The sequence below is a fragment of the Schistocerca piceifrons genome, chromosome 4 (assembly GCF_021461385.2).
Source record: "Schistocerca piceifrons isolate TAMUIC-IGC-003096 chromosome 4, iqSchPice1.1, whole genome shotgun sequence".
Lineage (NCBI taxonomy): Eukaryota > Metazoa > Arthropoda > Insecta > Orthoptera > Acrididae > Schistocerca > Schistocerca piceifrons.
Genome location: NC_060141.1, coordinates 236,625,006 through 236,641,197, shown reverse-complemented (window position 1 = coordinate 236,641,197; position 16,192 = coordinate 236,625,006). Strand labels below are relative to the sequence as shown.

At 43.4% G+C, this 16,192-nt stretch overlaps 1 protein-coding gene across 1 annotated transcript; it reads right to left on the bottom strand.

The window, feature by feature from the left end:
* Nucleotides 1-261: 261 nt before the first annotated feature.
* On the bottom strand, nt 262-16,104 carry LOC124795432 (chitinase-3-like protein 1). Its single transcript, XM_047259459.1, has 10 exons — nt 16,038-16,104; nt 12,537-12,713; nt 11,505-11,599; nt 11,287-11,418; nt 10,951-11,078; nt 10,740-10,866; nt 10,456-10,641; nt 9,728-9,850; nt 5,905-6,054; nt 262-728 (listed from the first exon to the last, which is right to left on the bottom strand). The coding sequence occupies exons 1-10, from the start codon at nt 16,102-16,104 to the stop codon at nt 342-344; spliced, it is 1,572 nt and encodes a 523-aa protein (XP_047115415.1). The 3' UTR covers nt 262-341.
* Between the last annotated feature and the right edge of the window lie 88 nt (nt 16,105-16,192).

Sequence of the window (16,192 nt, the reverse complement as noted above, 5' to 3'; positions counted from 1 at the left end):
GAGTCAGTATCGACGTCCGCTATAGACGGGGATACTGCAGAGCCTGATTCCGTGCTCCACCAGGTAGTGAAAGACGTGAGGGAGGAAATGACGGTGACACCAGACATACTCTCTGTGACATGTCGTATGACGCAGCTGTAGAAGCTAGGAACAGGTTCTACACACGGAGTAGTATATATCGTAGCTGAGAAAGCAAGAAGCAGCACGCCGTTTTCATTATGCAGGAAAGATTTAATAGTCGGTATATGCCGTCACGGCTACAAGAGGTGTCATTTAAGGGGCAAGGCACTATTTAGTCTACACGGAGTTCTCTACAGCGCGAGACAGCCGGGAAGAGGCTTTCAGCAGGCGACGAGGCTCCTGTAGTTGCAGGCCGACGAAGAAACGTCGAAGGCGAGGTCCCCGGGGCAGGTGAACCTGTGGGCGGTGTAGCCGCTGCCAGAGGCGACGCAGAGGTAGAAGACGCCGCAGTCGCTGGGGTCCCGCGCGTAGCCCGCGGAGCTGCAGACGCCGGAGGAGCTGCTGCCACTGCTCACGCTGGTCGCAGAAGACCCTGAGGAGCTGCTGCTACCACTGGAGGCCGAGCTGCTACTCGACGCCCCCGCAGAACTGCCGCTGCTGGCTGCCGAGCTGCCGCTCGAAGTTCCCGAGGAGCTGGCACCGCCAGACGCGGAGCTACTGCTGGACGACCCGGAAGAACCGCTGCTCGACCCTGACGTGCTGGAACCCTGGAAAACACGGTGGAAGGGCGAAACACGGTGGAAGAAATAGCGGCCAGGTCTCTAACTATGTTTTGTACCTGGCTTCCAAATTGGCAAGTTATCCACACATAACGGCTGTGATGTGGGATCTGAGTGAGGTACCGTCAAGTGGATGGTGCCCCAGAGATCAGTGTTGGGGCCGCTCCTGTTCCTTATTTATACAGGATGTTACAAAAGGTACGGCCAAACTTTCAGGAAACATTCCTCACACACAAAGAAGGAAAATATGTTATGTGGACATGTGTCCGGAAACGCTTACTTTCCATGTTAGAGCTCATTTTATTACTTCTCTTCAAATCACATTAATCATGGAATGGAAACACACAGCAACAGAACGTACCAGCGTGACTTCAAACACTTTGTTACAGGAAATGTTCAAAATGTCCTCCGTTAGCGAGGATACATGCGTCCACCCTCCATCGCATGGAATCCCTAATGTGCTGATGCAGCCCTGGAGAATGGCGTATTGTATCACAGCCGTCCACAATACGAGCATGAAGAGTCTCTACATTTGGTACCGGGGTTGCATAGACAAGAGCTTTCAAATGCCCCCATAAATGAAAGTCGAGAGGGTTGAGGTCAGGAGAGCGTGGAGGCCATGGAATTGGTCCGCCTCTACCAATCCATCGGTCACCGAATCTATTGTTGAGAAGCGTACGAACACTTCGACTGAAATGTGCAGAAGCTCCATCGTGCATGAACCACATGTTGTGTCGTACTTGTAAAGGCACATGTTCTATCAAAAAAATGGTTCAAATGGCTCTGAGCACTATGGGACTCAACTGCTGAGGTCATTAGTCCCCTAGAACTTAGAACTAGTTAAACCTAACTAACCTAAGGACATCACAAACATCCATGCCCGAGGCAGGATTCGAATCTGCGACCGTAGCGGTCTTGCAGTTCCAGACTGCAGCGCCTTTAACCGCACGGCCACTTCGGCCGGCATGTTCTAGCAGCACAGGTAGAGTATCCCGTATGAAATCATGATGACGTGCTCCATCGAGCGTAGGTGGAAGAACATGGGGCCCAATCAAGACATCACCGACAATGCCTGCCCAAACGTTCACAGAAAATCTGTGTTGATGACGTGATTGCACAATTGCGTGCGGATTCTCGTCAGCCCACACATGTTGATTGTGAAAATTTACAATTTGATCACGTTGGAATGAAGCCTCATCCGTAAAGACATTTGGACTGAAATGAGGATTGAGACATTGTTGGATGAACCATTCGCAGAAGTGTACCCGTGGAGGCCAATCAGCTGCTGCTAGTGCCTGCACACGCTGTACATGGTACAGAAACAACTGTTCTCCCGTAGCACTCTCCATACAGTGACGTGGTCACCGTTACCTTGTACAGCAGCAACTTCTCTGGCGCTGACATTAGGGTTATCGTCAACTGCACAAAGAATTGCCTCGTCCATTGCAGGTGTCCTCGTCGTTCTAGGTCTTCCCCAGTCGCGAGTCATAGGCTGGAATGTTTCGTGCTCCCTAAGACGCCGATCAATTGCTTCGAACGTCTTCCTGTCGGGACACCTTCGTTCTTGAAATCTGTCTCGATACAAACGTACCGCGGCGCGGCTATTGCCCCGTGCTAATCCATACATCAAATGGGTATCTGCCAACTGCGCATTTGTAAACATTGCACTGACTGCAAAACCACGTTCGTGATGAACACTAACCTGTTGATGCTACGTACTGATGTGCTTGATGCTAGTACTGTAGAGCAATGAGTCGCATGTCAACACAAGCACCGAAGTCAACATTACCTTCCTTCAATTGGGCCAACTGGCGGTGAATCGAGGAAGTACAGTACATACTGACGAAACTAAAATGAGCTCTAACATGGACACATGTCCAGATAACATATTTTCTTTATTTGTGTGTGAGGAATGTTTCCTGAATGTTTGGCCGTACCTTTTTGTAACACCTTGTATAAATGATATGCCCTCTAGTATTATGGGTGAGTCTAAAATGTTTCTGTTTGCTGATGACACTACCTGGGTAGTAAAGGATGTTGAGTGCAACAATGACTCGGTTTCAGGTAGTGCAGTACATGATCTCAGTTCATGGCTTGTAGAAAATAAACTAACGTTAAATCACACTAAGACTCAGTTTTTACACAATTCAACAAAACCTGACGTTTTAATCTCACAGAACGACCATATGATTAGTTAAACTGAACAGTTCAAATTTCTAGGTGTTCAGATAGATAGTAAGCTGTCGTCGAAAGCCCACGTTCAGGATCTTGTTCAAGAAGGATATAAGTGGCGTGAGTTCACGAACCTCTTGTCGACCTCTGTTCACGAGTCTGGGTATTTTGATATTGGCCTCGCAACATGTATATTCCTTATTGTCGTTTCTTGTTACCAATATTAGTTTATTTCCAAGAATACGCAGCTTTCACTCGGTTAATACTCGGCAGAAATCAAACTTCCATTTGGATTGGACTTCCTTAACTCTTGTGCAAAAATGTGTGCAGTATACTGCTGCATCCATTTTCAATAAGCTGCCATTCGAATTCAAAAATCTTAGCAGTAATCCACGCGCTTTCAAATCGAAACTGAAGAGTTTCCTCATTCTGTCAAGGAGTTCCTTGAAAAATTAAGCTGATTCTCATTGTATTGCTGATAGCGTTTACTTAAACTTATGGACTGACTTTTTTTCAGGGTCATGAACATTTATTTTTACCTGTTATTACTTTTATGTTGTAAGTTCATGTACTGACACGTTCCATGAACTTGGAGATTTGCTCCTCAATTTGGTCCTACGGAACTTGACGTGTAAAGAAAGAAATAAATAAACTCTTCTGCTTCTGCTTTCTTGTTGGCCAACTAACAGCTTATGTTATATATCTCTTGTTACTAACTCTCCCAGCCTTATATTAGAGGGGAAAATGGCTCCGCAAATTTCATAATTATTTACAAGGACCCCTTCATCCAGTCCTCACCCCAACAATCACTGCTGTTGTCGTTGTGGACTTCAATCTGAAGACTGGTTTGGTGCACCTCTCCATGGTAGTCGTATCTATTACTTTAAGTGTAAAAATCATGTATGCTTGGTGCTCCGCAGCTTTCAGACATTTATTGGCAAATAAACATTTCTAGTGTAGCTCATGGTGTTTAGAAGATGTCCTGTAAGTTTCTCATTTGCTAACCTTATTCCTTCAGCTTCGCCTGATTTAATTCGATTACATTCCCCTGCCTTGTCTTACTTTTGTTGCTGCTCGTCTTACAATGTATTTTCAAGCCCTTACATATTGTTTCTGACAGAATTACAATGTCGTCACCAAACTACAAGGTTTTTATTTCTTCACTCTTTAATTCTCTCTCCAAATTTCTCTTTGATTTCCTACACTGCTTGTTCAGTGTACAGACTAAATGACATAGGGGGTAGACGACAACCGTGTCTCACTCCCTTCTCAACCACTGCTTCCTCCTTCATGTCTTTCGAATCTTACAATCGTTCTTTCTTTTTTCTTCGTGTCCGGAACTGTCAATTTTTCGGCCCAATTCTGGGTTAAGTCAAAGGCTTCATGCTCACTTAGCCAGAAGTCGTTTAGGGAGCAACGTGCAGGACATTAGGGATGTTACAAGATGTTCCATTTTCTGTATTTCTCTACAGTCGTCAAGTTCTAATAAGGCCCGTTCTAAAAGATAAATTTTTACAGAAGCTACACCAGTTGCGATACGGTTTAGCATTTTCCATGACTTGTAGTTTAATTCAACACGACTTGTTGGACCTTGTGAAATAGGGTAACCGACAGAGGGTTCATGCAAGTTGTAACTGAGGAACCGATATCTTGATTTTAGTCTTTCTAATCCATAAAGGCTACCGTATGCTGGATGACGCTCATGAAATGTCTTTTTGAACTGCTCTTTATGTTCACGAGCTACGCTGCGAGACATGCGACTGATGAAACCAGAAGCTTGACAGAGCCTTTCCAGTGGAGCGAGCTTCATGCATCGCATGTCTAGCTTACAGGTTTCGGTAAGGCTTATGTCTGTCCTCTTTGCATGCGCCAATCTAGACCAGACAGGTCATGCATACTCAGCTGTGGAAAAACAAAGTGCTAAAGCGGTGGTTCTAAGGGGAGTATGTTTGGCGTCTTACTGCCCGTTAGCTTTCTAAGCATATTGTTCCTTGCAGCTACCTATTATTTAAGAAAATCAAATAATTTATTATGACTACTCCCTGGTATCTGTATAATTTGTCCCTGTAGTCTGTCTGTGCTACTTTCATATCTTCAAAGAGAGTATTCCAGCCAACATTATGAGTCAAAATTCATTAGAATTGCCATCAGTCAGCCTAGGAAGCCCAGTGTTATGAAGTGGACACGAATATTTATCGTTTTCGATTATTTTTTACGTCACCCCCTTCCAACTACATCCCGCGCCGCATCCCTAGGGATGAAATGTGAATAATCCTGGACGACTTGGAGCTAGTTCTAGCGAAAGCACTCCCCATCGGACTTAGTATCTGGAAAAAAAAATTATGGATGTAGGACACCTGTAGCACATCTTGGGGTGCGGGTGTGTACAGGGGCAGGAGAAGACATGGAAGTCTCCCTTTGGAACGACTGGAGCAATTTCGTCTGTATGGCTTACCATCAAGTGAAACAAAGTCTGTGAGGTAGTCGCCTGTTGCACTGTTAGCAGTGGGTAGGAGGTAAGATAAACGAGCCATCGAAAGCTACCGGTTCTGGGGTCGAATCCGTAGCTTTTGCTGTTGCTAGGCTGTTTGGTGGCAGCGCTGGTGGCAATTTTTGAATAGGGACAGGTATGGCGATGGCGGTGGAAGGGTGGTGACATTATGTTAAAAATATGTGGGGAGCAGTTTTAACCACACTCGGTTGAAGTGCCAGGTGTTATCTGGAAAATCACCTGCCGTGTGAAATGACTTCCACATTTGGTGTGAGAGAGGCGTTTGGTGGATGGTAACATGGAAATACAAGCGAGCAAGGCAAATTCAGCGCCAGAACCGTGGCCTCAGAGGTCGCGTATGGGTGTAGTAAGCAGGTCAGTTACGAGATAGCTTTTTTGGAAAAAAAAGTTTCATTCAGGGGGTACAACACCAGAGTTTAGCTTGCACATGATCGCTGTAAGAAAAAGCAGCGAGTCCGTTATGGGTGAGGGCGCACTTACAGCAGACGAGGTGGCGGCCGCCCCCCTGAGCACCTGGTTGATGGTGGTGAGCAGGGGGAAGGTGCCGGCGCCGCACACGCCCTTGAAGTCGTCCGTCTCCAGGCTCCAGATCATGCCGCCGCCCAGGCCCATGTCCAGCACGTACTGCGACTGCAACAACAGCGCGCCGGTGTTAGCGGGTCCGAAAAACAACAGGCAGTGACCGAAACAACGCGGCAACGAAGAACGAGCAGGAAAAGTTGCGAGACGTGTCCTCAAGTCAGACGTGCAAGTCATGTTCCAAGGCGCGCTCATTATTCAGTATACGACAAGCCAGTAACTGTAGCGACGAAATGCGCTAGCGAATTATTGTCTTCATTAGAGGCGACTCGTAGTTTCCGAACTGGGAAGGGCTGCGAACCATTTACCAATGAAATTAGAATTATATTAATACCTCCAACTGCTATCGGGCGTTGATATATATCGAGGGGGACAGGTGAAAATGTGTGCCCCAACCGGAACTCGAACCTGGGATCTCCTGCTCACATGACAGACGCTCTATCCATCTGAGCCACCGAGGGCAGAGAGGACAGCGCGACTGCAGGGACTATCTCGCGCACGCCTCCCGCGAGACCCACATTCTCACCTTGTATGTCCACACACTGCATTCGTAGTGTCCCACCCCAAAGCACTCATTACTCGTGGAAGACATTCTTACCAAGTCCCGTAAGAGTTCGGGGAATATGTGTGCACAGAAGAAGAAGGTCATGGCCGGTATTGCCAGAACTATATACTTATATGGATATGGTGTCTGTTCTTTCGGACATGTCCGAAGGAACAGACACCATATCCATATAAGTATTTACCAATGAGGTCAAATTCTCGAGTGCTTTTTGTGCCTTTCAATTAGGTCTCAATTCTTGGCAGTTCTATCTAACACATACGTTGTAGAAGCTGTAAGAATGCGCCTCAAGTAACAAAAAGAAGCGCAATTAACGCACTCTATCAAGCAATCGGCGTTAGCAACCAAATAATTTGTTTGCAAATTAAAGTAACGAGATATTTTTCTCGCTCTTATCTGATCAAACCGTTCGTGAACACTCGCTAGGTGACGACACTGATGTTATTATATTAGTGCACTCTTAAGAGTAATTCAGAAACTTAGCGTGCCTTTACTACAAGGGATCGAATTCCAGTGTCAGAAACAAGAAACTATCTTTAACACTATCAAAACATTAGTATTAAAAGTCGATTAATGACGCATCAAAGCATAATGAAAAGATACAGAGACAGAGTTCGAGAGTGAAGGTTGTAGTTGTTGTTGTTCTTGTCTTCAGTCCAGAGACTGGTTTGATGCAGCTCTCCACGCTACTCTATCCTGTGCAAGCTTCTTCATCTCTCAGTACCTACTGCAACCTACATCCTTCTGAATCTGCTTATTGTATTCATCTCTTGGTCTCCCTCTACGATTTTTACCCTCCACGCTGCCATCCAATACTAAATTGGCGATCCCTTGATGCCTCAGAATATGCCCTACCAACCGATCCCTTCTTCTAGTCAAGTTGTGCCACAAATTTCTCTTCTCCCCAATTCTTCAATACCTCCTCATTAGTTATGTGATCTATTCAGCATTCTTCTGTAGCACCACATTTCGAAAGCTTCTATTCTCTTTTTGTCTAAACTATTTATCGTCCACGTTTCACTTCCATACATGGCTACACTCCATACAAATACAGTACTTTCAGAAACGAATTCCTGACACTTAAATCTATACTCGATGTTAACAAATTTCTGTTCTTCAGAAACGCATTCCTTGCCATTGCCAGTCTACATTTTACATCCTCTCTACTTCGACCATCATCAGTTATTTTGCTCCCCAAATAGCAAAACTGCTTTACTACTTTAAGCGTCTCATTTTCTAATCTTAATACCCTCAGCATCACCCGATTTAATTCGACTACATTCCATTATCCTCGTTTTGCTTTTGTTGATGTTCATCTTATATCCTCCTTTCAAGGCACTGTCTATTCCGTTCAGCTGCTCTTCCAGGTCCTTTGCTGTCTCTGACAGAATTACAATGTCATCGGCGAACCTGAGTGAAAGTTAAGCCACTCTTGTTTCGTTGTAAGCAGCGGAACGTGAACCTCCGGTGTGTGTCGGTACGATTCTCTCAGTCTCTGATTTTAGAGTTTTCTGGAAACTCATAAATACCGGTACTCCATAGAACGGCACACCGAGCAACATCGGATCCGGAATTTTAAGCCGCAGCTTTACGAATCGCTACTACCTGTTCGAAAAACCTCACTCGATATCAACAGTTCTACAAACATTGGCTGTCATTAGTTAAATTCGTGCGGAAAATATTCGAAACTCTCTCCGATATTTCAAATTCTGTAGTTATTACTGAAAAATATATTTTAACATATCTGTTGTGGTGGCTCCACCTCGGAGCGTTTAACTACAAGCCGTGCATGGTCTTAAGTCTCTCTAAAGTAACATGTATTGCAATTGAAACGACTCGCGCAAAGTGTTTACAGATGTTTCGAAAATACCAGACACCTCTGCGGGAGCTGCTGTCGTTGATGAAGTAGATGGGAGTACCTGGTGGTTCTTGTTACGCAACGACAACTAAAGGTTTGCTCTAATGGATGAGCCTTTTGCTACCCTTCTCTCACGTTTTCTTAATACTGTAATTGGAAGCCATTTACAACTGAAAATAAATAAATTGAATGACTTGAGGGAGAGTATTGTAACTGGCGCTTTTTTCTGCGCTTTTACCTTAGCAAAAGAGTTAAAAGCCGACACGGCCATGATATGTTCCGATTCCATGAATTCTCCGGTTTCTTTTGTGAGAGAGAAGTCTGAAAACTACGTAGAATATGATTTGCATTATCTTTGTTAATTTAAAATTCTATAGATAACTTTTTAAGTAAACTTTCACGAAAGTTATAGTACAAGGGACTGTATTACAAGGTAATGAAGCATGTTAAATAAACAAATAAATAATAAATAAATTCTAAGATTATCTTAAAAGATGGAAACACCTCCATAAATCGTTCTGACCAGCGTTTCACAGACGTGCTACGACTCATACACACTTTTAATATCCGCTCCCGTCTTCGTTTAATGGAAACGAACAGCACATAATCACCCGAGGCTCATTATGTCTGATTTCAACCAGAAGATAGGTTGTCACCATTCGTATAAGCGGAGGCGACATGACTGCCAACAAATGGAAATACTAGTTACCCCCTCAAACTGCGATTACCGCACAGTCGGGGAGGACAAAGGGCACTTAGAGCAACCAACGACACTAGCTCAGAGTTGTAGGTTACTTCTAACTACTATTGATTCCAAGTTCTTTGAACAATCAAGCGTGTAGAGGTCTTCACAAGTTTGTTAGACTTAATGAAAGAAAAAGCAAGAAGCTCATCCATTAATACGGAGGTTTTGTGGGTTTTCACATGTCACCTGCTCGATACTTTTCTTGACTAGGTTATAATAAATGTCTAATTTTGAATGACACAACGTTCAATGTTTTATATTTATTACAAGGAAGTGTACAAGTATTAAGTTTAAATATGTTCGATAAACGATACCGACAACGATACCGACCGGCCGCCGTGTCATCCTCAGACACAGGCGTCATTGGATGCGGAGATGGAGGGGCATGTGGTCAGCACACCGCTCTCCAAATATGTTCGATATGTTCTTGCATTATATTGTAAGATACTTCATTTAATCTTGTCTCACCTTTTCTTAATACTGTAATTGGAAGCCATTTACAACTGAAGATAAATAAACAGAATGACTTGGGGAAGAGTATTGTAACTGGTGCTCTTACCTTCAGCTTGATGGACTCCTCGTTGTCGTAACCGACCCACTGGTTTCCGCTCACGGCGTATGGAACCTTCTGCTCGTCGTCCCACGTCACTTTCCAGCCGCCCGCCTTGATTTTCTCACAAATCTGAAAGTATGCGCGAAATTCGTCATACTGGCCGCTATAAAGCTATCTGATAAATTATTATGATCGCTAAGTGATATTTGACAATGTTAAATCGATAATATTGGAACGATGATGCGATGTACTGTGCAGTGGCTTGAGGGTACATATGTAGATATTGATGTAGATACAAGAGAAGCCTTACTGCAGTAAAACAATTCCTTCTACCTGTGTGTTTCTCACCGCTCACGCCTTATACTGATGGAGCATTGGTGACAGTGTCTGTGTAGAGATGAAGAGAATAGCGAAGTACAGCAAAATATTGAGAGCTACATGAAACTAATCAAAATAGTAGCCACAGAGCCTTTCGTAAAGGTGTCATCGGATACAAGGTCATGGTTCTGTTGCTACACCTAATTCGGGCGAAATTTCACACTTAGAAGCTTGTGTCATCTTAGTCAGAAATTATTAGTCATTCCTAATTAAGACTGGAGGGGATCAAGTATTGGAGCTAGTACTGGTGATGTGAGACAAGCTGTCGCCCTAGCACTCAACAGATGAAGTTTTCTTATTCACAGCTGTCACAAGACTTGAAAGAATATTGGTACAGGAAACTGTCGAGACCAGACCTCATTGTAGCCCATCATGCCGGACTCCATGGTGTACGGCCCACTGGTCCCGGGTCCAGTAGCTGGGGCTCCGACTCCGGTGTTGGCAGTACTGGCCAGAGTGAAAGTCCTCCCGTAGGTGCCCATGCCCAGAATAAGCTTCGCAGGATCTGCACCGTTCTGGATCCAGTAGCGGACGCTGGAATCCTGTGGGTCAAATAGGGACAAGGAATGAGTAGCTATTCCTCACCAAACCCCGTGTAAGTGTCTCTGGGGTTGAAGGGGAGTGAGCGCCAGACACTCACCACGTTCAGCTGCCTCTCAGCCTCCGTCTTGTCAGCGGAGCTGGCGTACAGTGGAGCGTTCTGACCAGTCTTACTGTCCCACGAGCCGTGAAGGTCGTACGTCATCAGGTTGATGAAGTCCAGGTATCTGCGAAGATTAATGTGTTGAAAGTTGTAGTACTGCGTTATAATTAGAAGAATGGAAGCAAGTAAGTGTTCTAGCTCGACATACTTAGACAGTTGAGGCACGTCGTAGGCGCTGCCAATTAGGTAGCGTCCGACACCCACAGCAGCCGACAGGATGAAACCGTGTTTGTCAAACTCTGCTCTCAGCTCCTTGAGCAGTTCAACGTACGCTCTCTGAAAACAATGGAAGAAAACTGTTTACTTCGTCACATGTCAACTATAACGCAGCTATTAAAATCATTACTAGAGCGATTTGGCATCTGGAGAACACGATCCTTTTTCGTGCGTGCTGCAAAGCTAGAGAAAATTTTTCCATCACATGACGAGATTCCTTAAGTCCTTTCAGAAAATAGCATGTGTGTCAAGACACAAAGCAGCCTACCAGATCGCCCGGGGAGCCACCACGGTTGGCCGGGTATTCCCAGTCCAGGTCGAACCCGTCAAAACCGTACGTCTTCACAAAGTTCACCACATTCTGCACGAACTTCTGTCTCAGTGCGGCGTTGTTCATAACCTGGAACACACAAGCATACTGCCTAACTCAATCCGCACAAAAATCACACAACTAGGGCATTTGATAGTTTTGTGGGCCAAACTTACGGCAGAGTATGTGGCTGACCCTTCATTCCACCCACCAATGGCGACCAGGGTTTTAGTGTTGGACGATTTCAGTTTGTTGAAGCGGTTGTATGCATCTGTTGAAACAGAAGAAAATGTCAACACTTTATAATTAAAAATAAACTTATAGTTTTTCGAAAATTGCATCAGCAGCAGTTCATTTGGAGAGGAATATAGAGGTCCAAAAAGTACACGAGTTAGAACCGACCATGGACATATTGAAATAGTCTTCGAGTCCATCTGCCTTGGCCATAAAATTTAGCTATGGAAGTCTATTCAAAGGGAAGAATTTCCATGCAGAAGCATCGGTTCATCCTGACCAACAAGTACGCTTCGCTTACCTCACAAATTGTACAGTACCTGTAGCCAAGAAGTAACAACTTCCAGTCTTCATAGATGCCAACATATGGTGCAATAAAATGGTTCATTGGAGATTTCTGGGGCACAAAAGAAACGTTACAAATTCGAGAAGAGGTCGCTCTATGATATTTAGAGGACTGCCATAACACAGTGATGTCAGGTTGGCACAGAACCGACTGAAATGGAAGAATACGAAAGAGGTCCTCATTCAGCAGTGGATGGACGATGGTTAAAGAAGGAAAAGAAGATATCTCTCTTCGTCATTATGCTCGCGGAGTAATCGTTACCGCTGCAGAAGTTAAAGATTCCTGCCCGTGAAAATGCATAACGCTATTTCAACTGACTGGAGTCGCAGCATGCTGATGACCTTGCAAATATTAACCAGAGTTCGACTGACCACGAGAACTGCCGGTAGAAATTAAATAGGGTGCACAGTCTAATTGACATATAATTTGATTTAGGCATAAACCGAGCAAAAACGTTGCATAAGGAGAGCTTTCAGAAACGGAAAGAGAGCGCAATGGACGTCAGTAACTGAAAAAAAGGATATTCGGACATCTGTTAGAATGCCATTCCCTAATACACATGAACGGGTGTACGATATTACTAATATCTGCAGTTGGTATGAGATATGCAAACTGAAATTACACTTACTTTTGCCGCTCGCAAGATCCAGCCATTCGTCAAGAATCCTGACTTCTCCTGCGGAGGTTATTCCAACGAAACTGTAGATCATGTGCGTGCACAGTTCTGGTTTAATGTACTCTATTTCGAATCGTCCGTTTCCATTCCTGTAGGCGGACCAGCTACCGTGATAGCAGACCACCTTTTCTGGAAAATAAAATTACTTTATCAGGTTTACATGGTCTTCGCAGCAACATATACCAAATTTTCAAAATAGGCTAAGTAAATAACTTAAGTGTGTATATAAAACTTATTTACGAATTTTTAATGTAATAACATGCGTTCTACAATGGCATTCTCTAGTTATCCTAAGGAGGGACGTAGTGATACAAGACTTGTTAACGCTTACAATTAAATCTTGTGCTTTCATAGCCGGTCATATACTGAATGAAGAACATACACGTCAGTTCTGCAGCTTCTGTTAGACATCGTCAGGATAGTGGGAAGCTCAGAAAGAGATTTGACATCACCAAAACTATACTCAGCAGTCTTGTTCTGCCTGTTTCCCTTTCTATCCAATGACGGTGATCCACCAATAGTAACCAGATGTATTTTAACCAGTAGCCCTACTTCTTCGGCATGAGGCGGAAAAACTCCCTTTTATACGTGAACACGACACTGGTCTTTGACTGTATTCAGCTGTCGTGAACACCAGAAGATCCTGAAGAAGATCCCAGCAGAGAGATCGAAACGTCGTTCTTGTAGCAGAAATATTACGCGACCTAACAATCTAGAAGATTTTACGTTCAATTAATAGAGCAAGTCTGACAGTAGGCCTGCAAATCAACTAAAATAATTTATAAGGAACACACTGGTAGTAAGACTGTACATGTTAACAACGATGTCATTGAACTAGTTGACAATGCTCTGTGTTTAGGATGTCTGCGACAGTAAATGACAATGAATGGATGGAAAGACAAATATACAGGGTATTCAAAAAAAGTATCGCATACTTTGAGAGGTGGTGGCACTCATGGAAAAAAGAAAAATAAGTCCAATAAACATGGGTACAGAACTGCATACTTTCCGAGATAAACACATGTTTATAGGAAGGGGTGTGCGACGCTTGGTTGCAGATATTAGAACAGTCGTTGCATTGACGCTCCATGAAATGTGTCGGTAGGGTATTATGATGTCTTACCCACATTACTCCACCTACCATAAGGTGGTCTGCTGTCAGTTGTGTGGTTCGAGTCGTGTTATAGGCTATGTCCGTTTTCGTCGTGTTTGTGTGCCTTATTGTACAGTACCGTCAACCATGGGTACGTATCATAGTGTTTCACCTTCTTCCAAACACGGATTCACTTACGTATTTACTGTGATCGCGCTGTTTGTACATACAAATGGTGTAGTACATTTACATTTTCCGTCTTCCACCACTTGTTAGCAATTGAAGCCTACTACTCAACAAGTGAAATGCCGGCTATGACATTTTGGTATGGTATAGCAAATAGACACAGCCTGTGAGCCCGTGCTCTCTACGTTGAAAAATATCCACAGCGCAGAGAACCCTCTGATAAACTGTTCGGCAGACTTTTCTAGCCTCTGAGGGACACAGGTACCCTTGCACCTCGGAGGACTGACAGTGGAACGCCCCTAACAGTCCGCACGGCTGACATGGAAGAGCGTGTGCTCCGTACGGTACAAGAAACCCCTAGGACCAGTGTGCGGACGATTAGCAGCAGCAGAAGCCGTGTCCCACTCTCTTATCTCTGGGGTACTTCATCAACAACTGCTGTGCCCGTATCATCTGCAGCGGGTTCAGGCCCTCAGGCCACAGGATCATCATAGCAGACGCCAGCTCTGGCAAAGGCTGTTGCAGAAGTGTGTCGCAGATTCACTGTTCACATCCAACTTTTTTTTTACCGATAGATAGCCTGGGGAGGTTTTTGATAAAATGGGTATGGTTTTGAAATCTAAGAAGATGTATGAAATCGGCAGTGTTAAATTCTTGTGGTTACAGTTTCATAAGAAATTCAATTGGAAGGAGCATACGTAACACAGAATTTCTGAAACGGCTAAACGAATCTCTGTTTCCAAATCCGCTGTTGCCAGACATAGGTGATATGACAATAAAAAAATCTGATATAATTCCCATTTTTGCATTCCACAGTATCATGTGGGATCATTATTTGGTTAATTCATGAAGCCAAGCTAAAAGTCTTCAGAGGCCAAAAGCGTGTACTACGAATCATTTGCGGTGTGAACTCAAGAACGTACAGCAGAGGCTTGTTCAAGGAACTGGATATACTACCTACTATTGCTTCCAGATTGATTTATTCGTTAGTGAAATTTGTTATAAATGATATATCCTCTTTTTTTTTTTTTTTTTTTTTTTTTTTTTTTTTTTTTTTTTTTTTAAAAAAAAACAGCAGCTCAGCTCATATACTAACTACTGTTGCTCCAAGATAGATTTATTCGTTAGTGGAATTTGTCATAAATAATACTCGTATATCCTTTTTTTCAAAACAGCTCAGCTCATGTAATCAGTGTCGAAATAAGAATAATCTACACGTTATTCGCGTACACACATTTCTAATAACTTTCCAGCAGCCATAAAAAGTTTAGCTGCTACTAGAGCTCAGTTTAATGGGAGTCTTAAGGACTTATTGATGTCCGAATCCTCTACAACGCAGAAATTTTTTTTTGTAGGAGCAACAGCTCTATTTATTACTGATAATAGCAAAAACGTACGTAAAATCTGCCGTGTGCACATCTTCAGTTCAGTAATCTGATGAATAGTAAATGTGTTCTAAACCGCTTTGTGTTTCATGATGCGTGGCTATAGTAGCCTGAAAAATTGTCTTATGCACCGCAGTATATATACATTTACTGGTCTGTAAAAGCTTCTCATCACCTCTTAAATGAAAATAAGTTTCTAATTTTTTTGGGTTATTCCTTATCCATGAGCACGCATGGGATATGTGGAAGATACATAGCACATCTCTTTTTTTCAGATTATCGCTATGTACTCTTGTTTTATGACATGTGCTACGTCCCTGAGCATCGTCTCACTATGAATCTACAGAAAACACTGTGGATCTAATTTCGATTAATGTATCGTCGACCCCATGTGCAACACACTGATCTCAAGACGACCATTATAGACGTCAAAACTGGTAATGTACAGTAAAAATATGATTGTCCTTTGGTTAAAAGTTACTTTAAAAGTCATGGTCTGGTCCAAACGATGAAAACATCGTACTTCTTGTGGAGCGTAAGTAAAAGTAAAAAAGAAAGTAACTGTATATAAATATTTAGATTTGGTGTGTTCAGACTGTAGACTTTATCAGTTGACGTCTTGTATCGATACAACGAAACAGAAACATTAGTCCTTTTTGAATGGCTTGGTTTGTGCCTATTAATAAGTCTTTATTAGACAGATTGCATGACTACTCATCCCTAAGCGCCGGACGCGAGAAATCACTACAGCCGTCTAATATAAAGGAGAAACCAAGTTGTATCACTCACTTTCGTCGGCGCCACATATGTTGAGAACACCGAGCAGCAGCAGAAGTCCGGACAGAATGGGCGACATCTGTGAAAAGAGAGTTTCCAGTTTCGTGAATTTATATTAGAGAAAAAGAAGTACACTACTGGCCATTAAAATTGCAACACCACGAAGA